At 51.4% G+C, this 17,079-nt stretch overlaps 1 protein-coding gene across 1 annotated transcript; it reads right to left on the bottom strand.

Annotated features, from left to right (window-relative positions):
• Window positions 1–1,202: 1,202 nt before the first annotated feature.
• On the bottom strand, window positions 1,203–16,424 carry TACR1 (tachykinin receptor 1). Its single transcript, XM_009955158.2, has 5 exons — window positions 16,024–16,424; window positions 6,557–6,751; window positions 2,454–2,604; window positions 1,960–2,156; window positions 1,203–1,494 (listed from the first exon to the last, which is right to left on the bottom strand). The coding sequence occupies exons 1-5, from the start codon at window positions 16,422–16,424 to the stop codon at window positions 1,203–1,205; spliced, it is 1,236 nt and encodes a 411-aa protein (XP_009953460.2).
• Between the last annotated feature and the right edge of the window lie 655 nt (window positions 16,425–17,079).

The following is a 17,079-nucleotide window of genomic DNA, read 5'->3' as shown; positions in this document are numbered from 1 at the left end:
CCCTTTGAGTGTATCTTTGTACATTTGCTGACCAAAGGAGCCCTTGGTATGAACAGCCGCAGTGAAAATTAGCCATCACAACAGGACTAAAATATTAGATATATATGTACACATAAACTTAATGTTTTATGTAAAAGACAGAGGGATGAAAAGAAAAAAGTTTCCCTGATTAAAACAAAATCCAGAAAGTGGAAGTGAATTATTTCAACCCTCTGAGTAACAAAACGTCTGCAAGATTCTTGTCTCCCTTCAAACCTCGTATGCTGGCAAAACTTGGTTTTTCTGATGGAATCCTACCGTGTCCCTTTCTGTGCAGCTCTAAATGTTTCCAGGTTGTGAAAAACATTTCAGTGTGGTCAGTCTCCTCTTCTTCAGACATCCACAGGCTTCCAAAATCTATCCAAGAGACGTGACCTTGGGCCTTTTAGGAAATCACAGTGATTGCTTTTGGCACATACAGTTGCTTAACAGCAACCAAAGTCTGGCTCAGTTCAGAAATCCTTTTCGAGAGCCTTGTTTCAATGAGCTGTGTTGTGGAGTGGCAACAGAAGATCATCGTGCAGAGGAACGTGGGTGCTGGAGATGAGCTGAGATTGTGCAGAAATGCCTGGATCTGAGTTGAAGCGCTGAGGGACGGGTGGTGCCCCATGGATGTACCAGCTCCTGAAGGTGAAAGCAGCATTTGTTTGCTGGATACCCCTCTGGATGTTCAACTGGGAGTGACAGGGAGAATGCAATTAAAGGTGGGAGGAGGAAAGGGCAAGACTGGTTCGTTTTCCTGTGGGGTGGGACTCGCTGGGAGATCCTTGCTGCCTTGCAGAGAGCAGGGAAGCGCCTGCTGAGGTTGTACTTGTGGATTAGGAGAAAAACGCAGCTCTGTCCCATTTCTGTGCCCTGTCCCCCCCACCCAGGACGTGGTGGGTTGGTCAGGCAGCGAGCAAGGCGGAGGCCAGCCAAACCTCCCTTGTGTTCGGACACGAGCCATGGTGGAGCACATGAAACTAATCCAAAGCTTTTGCTCTCGGGCTTGCCCACGGGTGGCGAGCAAGCGGCACAGCGAGAGGTGGTAAAACAGCACGGAAGAGAGCCGGCACATCGCAAACCAGGGTGATGACACTGGGTAGATGGAGCGCCGGAGCATCCCGGTGAGGGAAAGCGGACGGTGGCACCCTTGTGAGCGGCCGATGGAGCCCGGGAGTCACTTAGGTGAGCGTGTTGGAGTAGAAGCTGAAGCTTTCGGAGACCGTTTTGGAGTCGCTGCGGGAGGAGCCGTTGGAGGTCATGTCTATGGAGAGACGCTTGGCCTTGCTGCTCTCCTCCAGCTCTTCCTCAGCCGTGCCAGCCGCAGAGGACACGGTGGTCTCTATCCGGCTGACCTTGTACATGCTGCTCTGTGTCTGCAGGTACCTGGCTGATTTCATTTCCAGGCCCTCGTACTCACCGGCGCTGACGAACGGGCACCACCGAAATGCGTGTTTGAAGCCCACACGAAACCTGGGGAGACAGGAGAGATGAGGAAAGGCAGAGGTGAGGGACACGGAGATGGCAAAAGGACCTTGCTAGGAGTGGGAAGGCAGAGCTAAGCGCTACTAAACAACAACAAAATGCTCCTGTTCGCTAAGGGGAGGAAAAAACCACTGATAAATCCCAACTGGGAGTCGGGACTGTTTTGGTACCTGCCCTCAAAGCCCACAGGGGCCTTAGGAAAGACTTATTGAGGTGATTATTGTATCATCCCTGCATCTGCTGGAAGCAACCCCTGGCAGAGGATGGGTAGAACCATCCTGGTGGTTATTGTATCATCCCTGCATCTGCTGGAAGCAGCCCCTGGCAGAGGATGGGCAGAACCATCCTGGAAAAACTCTCCATCCATACTCTCCTCCATCAGACCCCTCTGTATCTCCCCCTCCTCGGCTCCCTGTTACACCAAGATGCTGCCGAAAGTTTATCAAAACCCACCTGTCGTTGAGGCAGCAGTAGATGATGGGGTTGTACATGGTGGAGCTCATGGCCAGCCACATGATCGCCAAGTAGACCTGCTGGATGAACTTCTGCAGGTACCACTCGGGGTTGAAATACTGGAGGGTGAAGTAGATGTGGTAGGGCAGCCAGCACAGCGCGAACGTGCATACCACGATGATCATCATCTTCACTACCTGTGAGGAGAAGAGAGGGCAGGGAAGCAAAGCCATCCATCGGACACCCCACAGGTGGGGTGTCACCCTCCAGAAGGGGCCACCTCTTTTTGCCTTGGAGACCTTTCCAACCAGGAACACGTGGTCGACACCTTGGTTAAACCGTGCGCGGTCGTGGAAGACGCACATCTGGAGGACGCTCTCTGCTCCATTAGCAACAAGTCCTGACCTGTTTCCACCCCTGATGAAGTGTTTTTGGCCGTGGTTAGTTGGGATTGGGCATGAATTATGGCTCCTACCGTTCTCGGAGCTCCTTACCTTCCGCTTAGCTGAGACCTGCTCGTGGTAGCGGTCGGAGGAGTCACCAGGTATCTCGCTTGCCCAGAGGGTGATGCCGACCACAGTGTAGGCACATCCTATCACCAGAAGTGGCAAGAAGTAGATCAGGATGGTCATGCAGAAGTGATACCTAGGAAAAAATGATGGTCCTTGAGTGTGTTCTCTACCTATTCAGTCTTTTTCCTGCCACCTGAGCTTGAAGGCAAAGTACTTCACAGCGGCAAAGGGAATTTGGCACAATTCCTGTGGATGTGTTCCCTGAGAAGGACTCCCTCCTTTCACCCCAATCTTTTCCAAGCCTCTGCTGCCAGCCTTTGACATCCTAGCACCCTTGTGGGATGGGATGTAGAGGCCAGTGAAGAACTTGTGTTATCTTTGTAAGGCAAAGATGTTTTAGCTGAAGTGGCTCTACTCTCACTTCTACTGTATTTACACCCCAAGTTACCCTAGAGATGAACGCTTGCTCTTATCACACCTTTTACTTGGCAGTCCTGCAGGAGAAAATGTGGGGGTTTTGACATATAAAGGGTGGAAATATTAAGCTGAAGGTGTAAAGGCTTTCCTTGTGGGGCAGACAGCGGGCCTTGGATGCACCTTGCCTAAATCTTAGTCCACCAGCAGTTTAGCTGGGCTCAGATGGCAGAAAGCATCGCCCCAGTCCCCAAAAACACAGCCTAAGCCCTTATCATGGAGGTTTATTAAAACAAAAGTTGCAAATTCAGCATCCGGGTCCGTTCTCCAGACTCATGGAAACAGCAGGATCTTTGTGTCTGTTTATAACGGGTGTAAATATGTCCAACATCGAATGAGACGGTCTGGATTAAGCTTAACAAAGGCTTGAGACTGTTTTGTTGTGGAGTTGGTGGAGCCGTGGCGGGTTGTGATAGCAGCGGGTTCAGTGAAGGATTTGTGTAAGATAGTAGCTGATTTAAAAAGGGAAAAGATAACGCTATTGTTAACAAACAGGATGGGGATGGCCTGTTTGACCTTGCAGGTTCCTTCCTACCCTCAGAGCTTGCAAAAACCTCTTTCCCCTGCAGAAAGATGAGTGACAGGGGTATAGAAACGCAGCCGGCTTGCACAGCACCGGCTTGCAGAGCATTGTGCGTGCCGCCAGCTCCAGAGGTAATTTTCTTCCCACAGCTTTAGGGTCCTTGCGTGCGTTTTCCGGGTGCGTGCCAGGCTGGAATGCAAGGTGCTGCATCTGTTCAAGGCGGGTCAGGCCCTGTAGCCACACTCTGCTCTTGTGCTCCCTCGTCCTCCTGGGAGCTTTGATTGAATCATATCTCCAAAGCGTAACGAATGGGTCAGGCTCGTGCCTGGTGCAACTCCCGCAGGGAACGGGGTTGGCCCCGGACCCGTGCTGCTGCGCCATCTCCTCCTTGTTTTGTACCTGCAATCTCATTTGGCCTCCTCTTCGCCCAGCGCTAATCGCATTTGAGCTGGATTTGGTAGGGCTGTTTTCTATTTTGCTAATTAAAGAGGCGTCTCTGTGGCTCCGCGATGAAGATTTCGTGGTGGTTCCCATGTAACGCAGGGTCTTAAACCGGTTGCAAACAGCTGAGCGCGATGCAGGATTGCCCCAGAGGATCTGTTAGGTAACGTAAGCAAGACGGGCTCTTGTTTTCAGAGCTGCCTGGGCACGGTAAGGACAGGGATTTCCAAAGAGCCTTATTTATTTATTTTTTTATTTATTTCAGACCTTGGGTGCTGAAAACCGGTCTCCGTGTAAAACCATTCGTATGTTATTCTGTCTACAAGACTTGCAGGATCAGAGCACTTGGAGAAGCTTGGGTGTTGCAATTTAAAGGTCTTTGATGTGGGGATTTAGGGTCTTGTACAGGATGGAGGAGCCCGTAGGAGTTAGGGGACAGTGATGACAGGAGGGGGCTGCCATCTCCTTTTGCCTTCCAAAGCCCAGATGGTCGCCGCGGGCTGTTATCTCCCAGAGGAGCCAGCGAGTGGAGCGGCTATTCCCCTTCCCTTAACGAACCGAAATGGCAGCTAATGAAATTGGAATAGATCAGACATCTATTTCGAAACCAAAAGCGGGAGAGGGAAGCGGTGGTCAGTGGGGGCGAGTAGCCGCCAAATCGAATCGAGCTGGATTGCCGGCTCCTGTTTCAGATGCCCCTCGCCTGTGCCGAGGTCTTTGTCCGCTTCCCCCGTACAAGTGGGCTGAGAACGGGCATGTTTTCCCAGTGAAAAAACCTCCTGTGCACATCCCAGTCCCTGATACTGGGTTTGTGCTTTCTGGGCTCCGTTTGCCAAGAGAAAAGACCCCCTGGTGCTGGGAGAAATCCCCTATTTTCACTAGGAACTCAAAAAAATAGCATTATTTTTAATCATGGCGTTGCAAATGAGCTGGCTGCCACTGGCGCTTGCCTTAAATAGCTGCACCAAGGCCATGAGAGCAGGGGAGGGTGTTTGACAGTGACCCAACCACCTGTCCCTGCAAAGTTATTTTGGGGCAGTAAAATAACATCTCGGGCTATGCCGGGCTCTGCGCTGGGTTCGCGTGGTTTGGAGAGACGTTGTCGAGCTGCAGGTTATTTTCAACCCCCACTAAATTAGTTGGGGTTTGGCTATTTAAAAGCTTCTGCTTAGCATCTGCTTTCCCAGCTTTCCTGGCTGCCCTCCTCTAGTCTGCAGAGCCCTTGGCTCGCCGGAGAGCACGGGATGCTCAGGCTTTGAAGCGGCGCCCGGCTTCCAGTGGCAAATCATTCATGGGTTAATGGTGGCATTTTTCTTTTGAATTAGCTATTTGAAAAAACGACGGCCCCAGCAGACAGCCGAACAGCAAACGATCTGTCAAAGTCAGGCCCTGAGCTCATGCATGTTGCTGCTTCGGTCCAGGGGGGGTGTTTAGCCCCATCCTGGCCCCGTGGGCTGTCTAAGCCCTTGGTATTTCTTCGTGCTGGCTGTATTCATCACGGTGGCTTGGAATAATTCAGGTTGGAAAACACCTCTGGAGATCAGCTGGGCCAGCCCCAGCTTAGTTCTTGCTCAACGTGCCTTGCAATGCAAATAAATAAGGTGCTAATAAATGATGCCGTCCAGCTCTCTGCAACCCGCCGCTCGCTGCTGACTGGCAAACTCATCTCATTTGTCTTGCAGAGAGACCTTTGCAGGCACGGCTGGCTTTAAACACCTCTCTGTGCGTGTGTGTCCCCTGCTTTGGCTCCAGTACAATTTCATGACCCTAATTCACTGCTCCACAGGACTGGAGATCACAAATGCCCTTTTTTTTTTTTTTCCTCCCTTCTCCTTTCCTTAACACATGACATTTAACTCGCCGCATGGCTCGCAGACTTCAAAGAGCAAACCACAGAGGACTGCTGCGCTGGCAGATCAGTGGCGTTGCCCGGACCCTTTGGAAATGCCAGATTTGATTAGCCGGCACCTTAACGGGAAGGAAAGAGATTCCTGCTGAGACCTTCTAGCCCCGCATTTGCCTCCCAGCCTGAGCTGATGCCACAGAGCCTCTTTTTTCTATCTTTGTTTTTAAACACTTGAGGGAATTTTGGGGCATTTGGACTCAGTAAATCCCAAATCAGTTTTTCTGTTATTGCCTGGCCAAGATAACCCCCGGTTAAACCCTGTTTACCTCTTCTTGCAGGAGTAACTCTTGCCCCAGGAAGCCTTTAGAGATAGGGCTTGCAGGAAAGCTTATGCAGACCCTAAAGCCATACCTGCGTATATGTGTAAGCCCCCAGGGGCAGCACAGACCCCATCCCCACTGCCAAAATGTTGTGTCTTAGTTTTACATGAGTTTCCCTCAAGGATGAGCATCCAAGAAGGGCAGGGAGGGCACAGCATGGGGCAACGTTTGGACCACAAGCAGCACTAAACTCACCTTCACGTGCCCCAGGATGATATGGATGGAGATTTTGCCACCATCAGCTACGTAGCCCTGGCCCTCACTAGGGTAGGAGGAGGATTTCCCCACTCCAAGGAGCTTTGAGCCATTCCCAACCTTCCTTGCTTCCTTTTTTTTATACTTTTTTTTTTGTGTTTGTTGGTTTTTTTTTTTTTTTTGCTGTACAGTGACTTGTCCCCGCTGCCGGAAAAGTTCAACTCACGTTTTTCCGTACACGTTGGTGCTGTGCTCTGGCCACTCCACCAGGCACACCAGCCGACCCGGCAGCTTCTCCATCACCGAGTAGTAACCCTGGGGAAAAGCCAGCAGGAAAGCCAGGAGCCAGATGACGCCGATGACCACCTTGGTGGCGGTGGCCGAGAGCCGGGGTTGCAGCGGGTGGATGATCGCCATGTACCTGCAAGGCAGGAAAAGGAGAAATCAAGGCTGGAAAACCCCAGTGTTGCATTTTTGGGGGCAGTTTTAGGTCTCCCTTGCATGAAGGTTGTGCTTTTGATGCCCCCTTAATGCATCCTGGCAGCGCCTTGCTCTGCACAGTGCAAACAGCATCGAATAATCCCTTTACGGAGGATTCCCCGGGCAATGCTTTAATTCTGTTGCAGCATCTTACCGTCGAGATTTGAATCCTGTTTGAGACACTCATTGACTTGTAGCTAAAAAGCAGCTTCACTAACGCAACCGGCTGCTTCTGCAAAGACCAATTTGTACGAAGCCAGCCCCGATGCTGCCGTCTGGCAGCAGCCGCTTTGGCAGCGTCCCCGGTAGTTTTGGGCTGGTGCAAAATGCCATCTCTGTGGTAGATCACAGTGCCAAGTGTTACAGGAAGAGAAGCAAAAATAAGAGTGTTGGACCAGTGTGATAAGATGCCACTTATATCTGCCTGGCTCGTGGGCTCTTCCCCTGGAATATCAGTCATTATACGTGAGGAAAGCTCCAAGGTGGCTTGAATTTATCCCTCTGCAAAGCTGGTTTTGCAAAGCTGGCAGCAGCACTGGAAGGCTTAAGTGAGAATGTCACAAATTTGTTATTTCCCCCCTGCTCCACGTCAAGCTTTGGGAAGAGGAGAAACATTGCATCGCTCTGCATGTGTTATCACCCGAGGCATTTGCAGCCTCCTCTATTTTTCCCTTCATTCCTTCCAGAGAATGAACAGTTTTTCCTTTTAATTTTCTTCCTAGATGGAAAGTATCCCGTGTTGGATTTTTGGGTGGCCACTTGCAGGGGCAAAGACATAGGAATTAATATGAGGACTCGTCTCCTTCCTCTTCCTCATCCTTCAAACGCTGGGTGTTGGCCGAGCCCCTTGTTAGCGGCTTTGCTGAGCTGGGTGAGGTTTGGGTGGGCTTTACCTTGGGGTTCAGGGTGGGTTACCATGGGCTGATGCTCCTAAGCAGCAAGAAGTCCACGTGCCCAAGTTAGCTGCTGATGTTTGACCCGACGTTTCAAGCTCAAGCATGCAAACAGTGGAAAACGAGGTATTTCCACAAAAGTTGGGCCATTTCTGTTGAAGTGCTTGCCTGGAGAAACATCTGAGGCTGAGACCTCTGGAAATCAAAGCCAGTGTTTGATTCTAACCAGCCAGAAATGCTTTTCCATCTCCGACCTTGTTTCTGCCAGTGGATTTCAGAGGACTTTCCTCATCGGTTTTCCTCAGCGTTGTAGCTGCAGAAACCCTCGTGGTTGATAAAACATCCAAATAGTCGCCGTAACGATGAAGTAAACTCTGACTGCATTGCCTAGAGACCTCTCCAACCATCACGGACTGGTCTGCATGTCTCACGGGGGAAAGGAGATGGCAAAATTCATCCAACCACAAGGGTATTGCAAGGATGAGGTCGGGGAAGCAGGAGGGAGCAAACTAGTGGCGCTTTGGGGAAAACTGGCCTATTTTTCAGCAGCAATTCCCAATCCATCGGTCCCAAGCAACCTCTGAAATATTCCCTTGGGGATGCTCTGGGTTTAGCTGCCCATCAGGTTTCAAAATGAGAATAATAACAGTTTTTCCAGAACAGGGGCTCTGATGGGGAAGAAAAAAATGTGACAAAGAGGGTCTGGGCTGCTTGGAGGAGCTGGTATTGCAGACCAAAAATGCTGGAGATAGATGGAAACGTACAAACATCCTGAAAATAACTGGACCATTATTTCATATTAAAATATTGTATAATTATACCATAATTGTATCACTAAGCAGAAAATTGTCCTAACATTTTAATAGCAGCTTCCTCTCTTTATGTTTTTCTTTTTCCTTTTTTTCTTTTTCTTTGCTTGACAAGAACATTTGATGCAAATCAAACCGGGGAGAGGGGAGGGAGCAGAGAATACAGTTTTGTGGTCACCTTAGCTCGGGTGACAGCTGCCGTCTTGCTTGAAAAAGCATTAATACAGGGAGCAAAGCAGCTTCTTCTGCCTCCTTCCAGCGTTGGGTCTGTCGTGCTCAAATAACTCTTGTTCCCTTGCAGACCGTGATTCTCTACCCGATTGGTCTGTGTGTATTCCTGTCTTTGAATTTTTGGCTTTTTGGGTTTTTTTTTTTGGCCACCACGGGATCTTTTTTTTTGCAGCTAGAACACAGGTCCCAAAAAGCCAGTTTGCTTTCTTGCCGTTCTTTCGAACCAAACCCTCCCCGGTGGTGTGTTTCTACGGCAGGTTTTGGATCACCTAAAATAAAACCTTCCTTCCGAGCAAGCGAAGGCAAAGCAGAAAAGCAAACCCCGTATCGTGGGCGCCTCCGCGTTGTCTTCTCCCTTCCTCAGAGGTTCGATCTCTCAGGCGAGGCTGCGGGAGGTGCTGCAGCCAAACCTCCGTCGATCACTTCTTAGCAGGGAGGAAAAATGACGCGTCAATCGTGACTTTGCCTTTCAGCAAAAAAAAAAAACAACCCTTGCCGATCTATTTATTTTTTTATTAATACCAACGAGTTTGCATTCACGTGGGAACGCAGGGCGCGGGCACGGGATGCAGCTGCAGCGCCCTGGGGTGTCTGCAAGGGGCTGGCGGGCGTTCGGCCCCGTGTGTGGTTTTGCAGCGCTGGGAGCAAAAGGCATCGGTGAGAGCTTAAGTGCCGGGAAGCCGCTGCCCTCCTTGGCTCGGCCACGCGGGTCCCGGGCTCTGGCAAGCAGGGCTAATGAGTTTATTAGCTCATGTTTCTCCTCGCAAAGTGCCTCTGTGGCCCCACTCTGCCCATCTCCCTAAGATGCTGCATCCTATTAGAGAGATTTATTATTTTTTTCCTCTGCTGTCCAAGAAGGTGGTTTTCCCAGCCATAAAAAGAAACTGGGTGTCGCGGTTTGCTGGGGATGGTCGTTCGTGGGAGGCGAGGAAGAGGAGTGTGAACATCCTGCCCTCATCGCTGCGGCGGGTGACGAAGCGCCTTGGGGTCTTCGAGTCCTGATTTTCCATAGGGAGCTGGCTCTTGGGTGGGGATTTAAAGATTTCCTGCGTTAGGGAAAGGTTTTGCTCCCTGTGCACAGGGGTAGCACCGGGAACGGGGCCATTTGCCTGCAGAAGATGTTGGGTTGGGAAGACTTAGTGCTACCTCGTCCTCAAAATAAAACGAGCTGCTGCTGCTCTCCCACCGCGTTCCGGTGCAAGCCATCATCGAGCTTTGCAAGCTCGGGGTTGCCCAGCTCTTTGCAGGAGAGACCCGGTGCCCCTGCAGCTGCGTTTTCCTTGCACCTTCCCCACCGTGTTTAATGGTTTCAATCCACCATGTTTGATGGGCTCGGCACTAGAGCACCCAGCTTTATGCCAGACGCTGTTCGATGACGTTGGTAATGCCGTTTGCTGCTGTTTAACTATTTTATTGTGTTTTGGGGGGGGTGTTACCATGACGATACAATAGCATTTGAGTATAAGTTGTACCAGGATAGCTCCGAGCGTATCGGTTATTAAATAGATACTGCGTTTGAGGCAGTGTAGCCATCTATTAATTGCATCTGGAAATCTGGAGTCTGCCTGGCTAACTAGCATTACACAATTGTTTCCACCCTCATGGAGATGAGATTAATATAATAGCAAAAATTTATGAAGCGTCTTTCATCCCAGAGTTTCCTTATCTGCTTCATTAAGTAATAAGGATACGACAGATAAGAGATGAGTAACCAAGAGGATGCAGGGTTTGTGCTGGGTGTGTTATTGCACAACAATTTCCCATCCTGAGCAAAGAGGGGTTGAGTGCAGACTCAGTCCTGGGGGGAGTTTGCAACCAAGTCAGAGCAGATGCCCCAGGTCAAGGTGGGTCAGATACCTCCAGCACGGCTCTGGGTCCTTCCTACCCAAGAAATGAAAAGCTTCTCTGGAGAGAAAGACCCGCCTTTTTTTGCTTTCTGCAAGGATTGCATCGCAACAGCAGGGATGCAAAAATACCATCCCTTGAGCAGGTTTGCATAGCGCAGCTCGGCCTCGTCGTGCTGGCCCCAAATACCTCGTGCCTGGCTGACCGCCGAGGAGGCCAGCTGAGCCCTGTGTGCTTGAAACACGACGCTGGGGACAAAGGCACCACAAGCAGCTGCTTCCTCCTATTTATTGCTTTGACATAAACCAGCGTCGGTCCAAAGCGAGGCACCGACAGCGCGCTCCTGCCCGGAGACCTGAGTGATGCTCAACGCTCCGCAAAGCATCTTCATCAAGTGGGAGGCTGCAGGTTTCTCACCGGCATTTCCCCGCAGCACCGGTACGGCACATCTTTCCTTTCGGAAAGCAGCGCGGTATTTCCTTCGAGCGCAATCGGAAAGGACGCGTCACCCACGGCCGAACAGCGACCTGCGTTACGCCGGCAGCTCGGCAAACTCCCCGGCCTTCCCGTGCGGCACCTCTTGCCTTGCAAACCCCGCGGGCACGCTCGGTTTTAGAAGCCAAATGCGGGCAAAACGGGATCAAACCCCAGTTAGTTGCAGCAGGCTGTTAAGGAGCGGTAGGGCTCTTTCCTGCGTTTGCTGCGTTTGCCGACGGCGCCGGGGTGGGATGGGAGAGGAGGATCTAAAGCACAACCCAGCCCGGCTGAGAGACTCTGCAGATGCTGTTATTCGAGGCACCTACACGACCCTATCAACCAATTAGTCCTTTAGAGCTGGAGAGTGAAGGGGGAGAGCAAAAATCATGTGAAATGCAGCGCTGGTGACCCATGAGACCTGGTGCACTTAGTGCATGGGTGGTTCCTACTGGGCCATCGAAGAATAAATTAAGAAAACTGTTGAATAAACCCAGGATCTCACCTGAAGCCCTCTACAGTGGCTTGTGCCAGCGCCCAGCTTGCCAGTGAGCACCACGATCACCCCAAAAGCTTGTCTAAAACCTGAGTCTCCTGCATCTCGCAGCCACCAAATGTCATTAGTTCATCTTGGTTCTATATTTAATGCCATGGGAATTTCAAGCCCCCTCTTCTTTCCAAAGGGAAGGGGGGAAAGAAGATGTAATTCATTTTTTGACAGGCTGAATTCATGTCTAGTGGGTATGGAAGCGGGATTAATTCCAGTTAATACCCATCAGATCAGAGACTACTGCTGGGAGCAGGAGCATAAACCAGCCTCGATGAGTGACCCCTTCCTAAGGCGTTCCCTTGTCCATCCCTGTCCCCCTGCTTCCTAACCCCAGCTGAGAAAGCAGCTGCTGGCCCTGAACCCAGGGCTCCCTTCACTTCCCCCTTGCTCTTCCATCTTCCAAATGACATCCCAGCAGAGCAAGATTACCCAGCACCGATCAAAGTCCTGCTCTGCAAACCCCAGAAGTCCATTAAGTCAAGATTAAAAAAAACCCTAATCCCTGGTGCTATATTAGGGTGTAAATGACTAATTAATCTGTCTGTGCGCTGATGTAATTTGTCCTCTCCGGAGGGTTTCTTTCTGCAGTAATTGCCTCTTGGGGAAGGCATGGGGTTGCTGAGCTGGGGAATATATTCCCAATATTCAGCTGGTTTGTCCAACCTGGAGGTTCAGGCTTGCAAGCAGTAAGTAATTTTCTAAGACAGTTTTTCTGCTGCAAATATTATGAGGTTGGGGAGATATTAACAGGTCTTGCTTGCAGAGTAGCAATTTTAGGAGCCCCGGTGGTGAATGGAGGTTTGCAGATTTGGTGTTTCTTCTGCAGCTCCTGCTAGCAAATTGATGGCTCTTAAGGCACCTAATAGAATTTCATAACCCATTTGGAAATAAAAAAGGGAATATAAAGAAGATCCCAGCTGGACTGCCCAGTCCTGCGTGTTGGTGGGGTGGTGTTGGTGCTGGTGGAGGTCGGAGCTCTTTTAATGAGCGAAAGCAGCGAGTCGGTGTAGGAGTTGCAGGAGGTTAGTCCCACCGTTTGTCATTTTTATAGCTGCTTTAGAGCAGAGGACACTTAGCAGAAAAAGGGAAATCGCTTTGTATTCAGTAGCCCAAGGGCTGCACAGTCTGTCTTCGCCCTGAGCGCGTGGCAGGGCACTCACCCTTCGCATCAGGATTTGTCTGGTCTGTGGTGTTTTCAGCTTAGCTCACTTAAGGTTTTGAGATCAGAGATGATTATTTTTTTTCCTGATTTTGCAAGTAATCCAGGATCTTCACCTTCGGCTGCATTCCCGGTTGTCCTTCATCACGAAAACTCATTCCTCCCTCCAAAGCTTGCTAGCAGGCGAGTGGTGGTGCTCAGAAATGACTCCAGGTCCCAAGGAGAGAGAAAATGTCAACAGTTTATCTGACGATGCTCCACCCCATGCGCCATAGATATTGCAACTTTGGGATGTCCAGGGTTGTTTATTTTTCCCCCTGCAAATTAGCTTGGGCACTGCTGGGCTCTCACTTTTCCTGGAAGAGCAGAAAACCCCAGGATTTTCTGTCTATCTCTTTCAAGTGAATTAATTCCGAGGGAGAGCTGGAAGCCAGAAAGGGATATGTGATGTGCTGTGGCACTGATGTGCCCAAAAACGAAGGACCTGGCAAATTTTATAATGCCAAAGCGAGCTGTTTGGCCTCTGCTTTTGCAGGATGCTGAGAAACAGCACCACAGCTTTTCCTGAGCAGACTTTACCAGCTGCCAGCCTTGACTCTTGAATTTCCTGCTATTGTTGCTGGGTTCAGAATAACACTCGCTGTAGGACTGGCTGCTTTCTTTTTCCGAGCGGTTGTGCCCAGGCTGAAATAGGTCCTGGTAAGAGAGCGGATGGTCTAGCTTTCAGCAAAAGCTTTCTCTTCCTTGCACAAACCCATGGCGGGTCCTGCAAAAAAAGCCATTGGGAGAATCAACCCCACTCCTTGTTCTCTCAGCGACTCTGTTACGGCTATGCTGAGTCTTTCCAAGATGGTTTCATATCCTCCGGAGAGGATGTTCTGGAAATTGCTTGCAGAAAGCACAAACGGAGATGATTTAGGGAGTAATCTGCAGACTGATGCTCCTCCGAGCCTTCAGACTCCATATCCAACCTCGCTGCTAGATGGCTTAATATACTGTGGGAATATGAGGCACACTTGATTCTGCTTTCCTAGTTTTTCCTGAAAATCAGAACTGCGGTCATGTTTGATTTCAGATGTGTCCTGGCTGGGAATACAACCCAGTTTGCTGAGCCCACCTGGCTCTGCTGCTCCAAATTCAGGTACTTGCTTTGCTTGTTCCCACACAGCTTTTTGCTGCTGTCAGGACAAATTCTTCCCTTTTAGGTTCCTGGAACAAGGTCCTGCATTTCACACATTTGAGGTGCTATTGTCAGGTCTCAGACACAGGAAAAGAAGCAATTTTCCAGCGCTTGGAGATATTGTGGCGTACTGCTTGCCCGGAGGGGCACAGGGTGGGCTTTGCTGCCTTCACTTCCCAATTTCCTGCCTCCCTGGAAATTTGGGGCCAAGAAACGCAGCAGGTAGCTCTGTGCAGGAGGTGTTTGCACCCCAAGGCTGCAGCTTCTTTTGGATCCTTCCTGGTGGGTGAGCCAAGCTGCACGCACGGGTTTTGCAGCCCAGCCAGGGGAAAACGAAGCTTCTGTTAAGGGTTTGCAGAGGCAAGAAGAAAGCTGGAAATGCCAATTCTCCCCTCAAAATTCAGCCCCAGGCTCCCAGCCCTGCCTTTGCTCCCCATTTTACACACGCTCCTCCAGCTTCCCCTGGCAGATTTGCTTTTCTGGTTATTCCGGGGTATGGATGGAAGGCTAAAAACCAAACTGTCACAAAACAAAAATGTAAATAATTTCTCTAATTCATCTTAACCTGAGAGGAGCTTTGCCAGCTGATCCCCAAAATCCTCGAAACACAGATGCTTCTGAAACAGAGCCAGCAACACCATCGGGTAGGAACAGAGCCACGCTGGTAGTATTCCTCTTTTTATTTATGATTGCCTTAATTCTCCTCGCATCTCCGGTATGAGAGCTTGTCTGATTTATTTAGGGGGAGAGGATCTTGTAACCACTTCAGAGCAAAACAAAACCTCAGCCTGGTTTTAACGACTAGAGAAGCATCATCCATCTCAAGCTCTGTTTCCCCAGCTGTCAGCGCGTGAGTTGTGGCAGCACTAGAATTTTTCTCGTCGGGAAATAGCCGTGCCAGTTTGTGCATCAGCTCAAAATGTGCTGGCATACGGCAATGCAAACCTCCCCCCCGCCCCCCCCCCCCCGCTTCACATGTATCCCCAGCCAAAATGTCTTTTACTCCCTGGGAAGAAGGACCAAGAAGAGGCGTTGCAGAGCCGAGCTGTCTTCGGGAAATATGTTGCACTGGAAAAATATGTTGTGCTTGAAACGCCAGTACTCAGGAGGGAATTGCAAAGCCGTTCGAGAGCCTCAATTTGTCTCTGGTGCTGGTGCGAAAATGCCATCAGAGAAAAGATTTCTTGGAAGGGAGGAGAGAAGAGAAGGGAGCTGCGCGCCGGAGGTGCTTGGTGCACGGCTGTTTTGTGTCCCTCGACCTCTGGCGCAGCCCTCTGCGGTGAAAAAGGCAGCGTCCCCTGTGCCATCGCGCCCCGCCGAGCGCCGGCTGAACTTTTGATCACGGCAAAACGCAAGCGGGATCTCGCTCTGCCGGCAGTCCCCAGGCAGCGCTAGCAAGAAACCGGGCAGTAAAAAAACCACGACAAAGCTACGCTGGCTGCAGCCGAAGGAGAGAAATCCTGGGCATCTACCTCTCCTGCCTGACCCCCACTAATAAAATCAAGGTGGGTTTGCTTGGGGACACAGCAGCACGCAACACGACGACCCACACCCGCCAAGTCAAGATGCCTTTTCCCAGCCCGAGGTTCTCTGAGGCTTCCTAGACGGTTCCCAGCCCAGATCAAGAGAAGCAAAACGGCTCCTGCAGCCCAGCGGAGGCACGTCTGACACAGGCGTGTATTTTATGTCACGAGGTGATGGCATTTTCTGCTAAATATCGAGTTTGCTTTTAAATGAGGAGGTTGGGAAGAGAATGGACGGCTCTGCGGAGGAGCCGGGAAGGGAGGGGACAGCGATGCTGCAAATGCACACCCCAGACACGCTACCGACACGCACGGGAGTTACAAAGCCTTTTCTTGAGCTCCTTTCACAGAGCTGACAAAGGATTCCCAAAGCCACCTGCAACCAGCGTGGGGAGATGGATTATTTCTAGCGCTCTTTTACCAAAGCAAGCTTTATTTTAATTGAAATGTTCTCCCATGCCTGGAGATTAGACGGAGCTGAGCGCAGCACCCAGGGGGAGGCAGACCTGGGTGCCAGGGAGGGTTTGGGGTCTGATGCTCAGAACTCACCTGTCCAGGGCGATGGCTGTCATGGAGTAGATGCTGGCAAAGACGGCGGCGATGGGGAAGAAGTTATGAAACTTGCAGTAGAGCAGCCCGTAGTACCACTCGTTGTGGATGGCGTAGGTGAAGTTCACCACCGTGTTGAAGGCGGACATGGAGGCTTCGGCAAACGCCAGGTTCACCAAGAAGTAGTTGGTGACGGTGCGCATCCTCTTGTGAGCCAGGATGATCCACATCACCACCACGTTCCCCACCACCGACACCACCACGATGAGGGCGTAGGCGACAGCCCAGAGGGCCACTTGCCACGGGGGCTGCACAAACTGGTTGGCGAAGGACTCGTTCAGGGAGGTGTTGAGTAGCCACTGGTGCCCCAGCTCCGCTTCCAGTGGCAGAGCGTTATCCATCGCGCCACGACGCAGCCACACCAGGTCCCTCCTGGTTTAGGGTGCAGCAGGATCAGGGGACAAGAAGTTTGGGGCACGCAGCTGGTTTGGGGTGCAGGTCCCTCCTGGTTCAGGGTGCAGTCGGTTTGGGGTGCGTGGCTGGTTCAGGGTGTGGGTACCTCCCAGGTCAGGGGATAGCTGGTTTGGGGTGCATAGCTGGTTTGGGGTGCAGGTGCCTCCTGCCTCCGGGTGCAGATGAAGCAGGGTGCCCAGCCATGTCAAGGCAAACTGCTGGTTTGGGGCGCGGGTTCCTCCCAGTTTGGGCACAGCTGGACTGGAGCGCACGGCTGGTTTGGGGGCGCGGGTCCCTCCAGGCTTGGCTGCAGCTTCACCAGGGCACAGATTCCTCCCGATGCAGGGCGCAGCCGGTTCGGGCTGCAGGTCCCTCCCAGTAAGGACCGGAGAGGGATGCGGGTCCTTCCCAGTTGGGAACTACCAGAGCAAGATGCGGGTCCCTCCCGGTTTGGGTGGAGCCGGTTCGGGATGCGGGTCCCTCCCGGATTAGGACCGGAGCGGGATGCGGGATGCGGAATGCAGGTGCCTCCCGGTTTAGGACCGGAGCAGGATGCGGGATGCAGGTGCCTCCCAGTTCAGGACCGGAGCGGGATGCGGGATG

Source organism: Leptosomus discolor, chromosome 23 (genome assembly GCF_034619465.1).
Source record: "Leptosomus discolor isolate bLepDis1 chromosome 23, bLepDis1.hap2, whole genome shotgun sequence".
Taxonomy (NCBI): domain Eukaryota; kingdom Metazoa; phylum Chordata; class Aves; order Leptosomiformes; family Leptosomidae; genus Leptosomus; species Leptosomus discolor.
The sequence above is the reverse complement of the archived record's forward strand: the minus strand, read 5'-3'. Positions and strand labels throughout refer to the sequence as shown.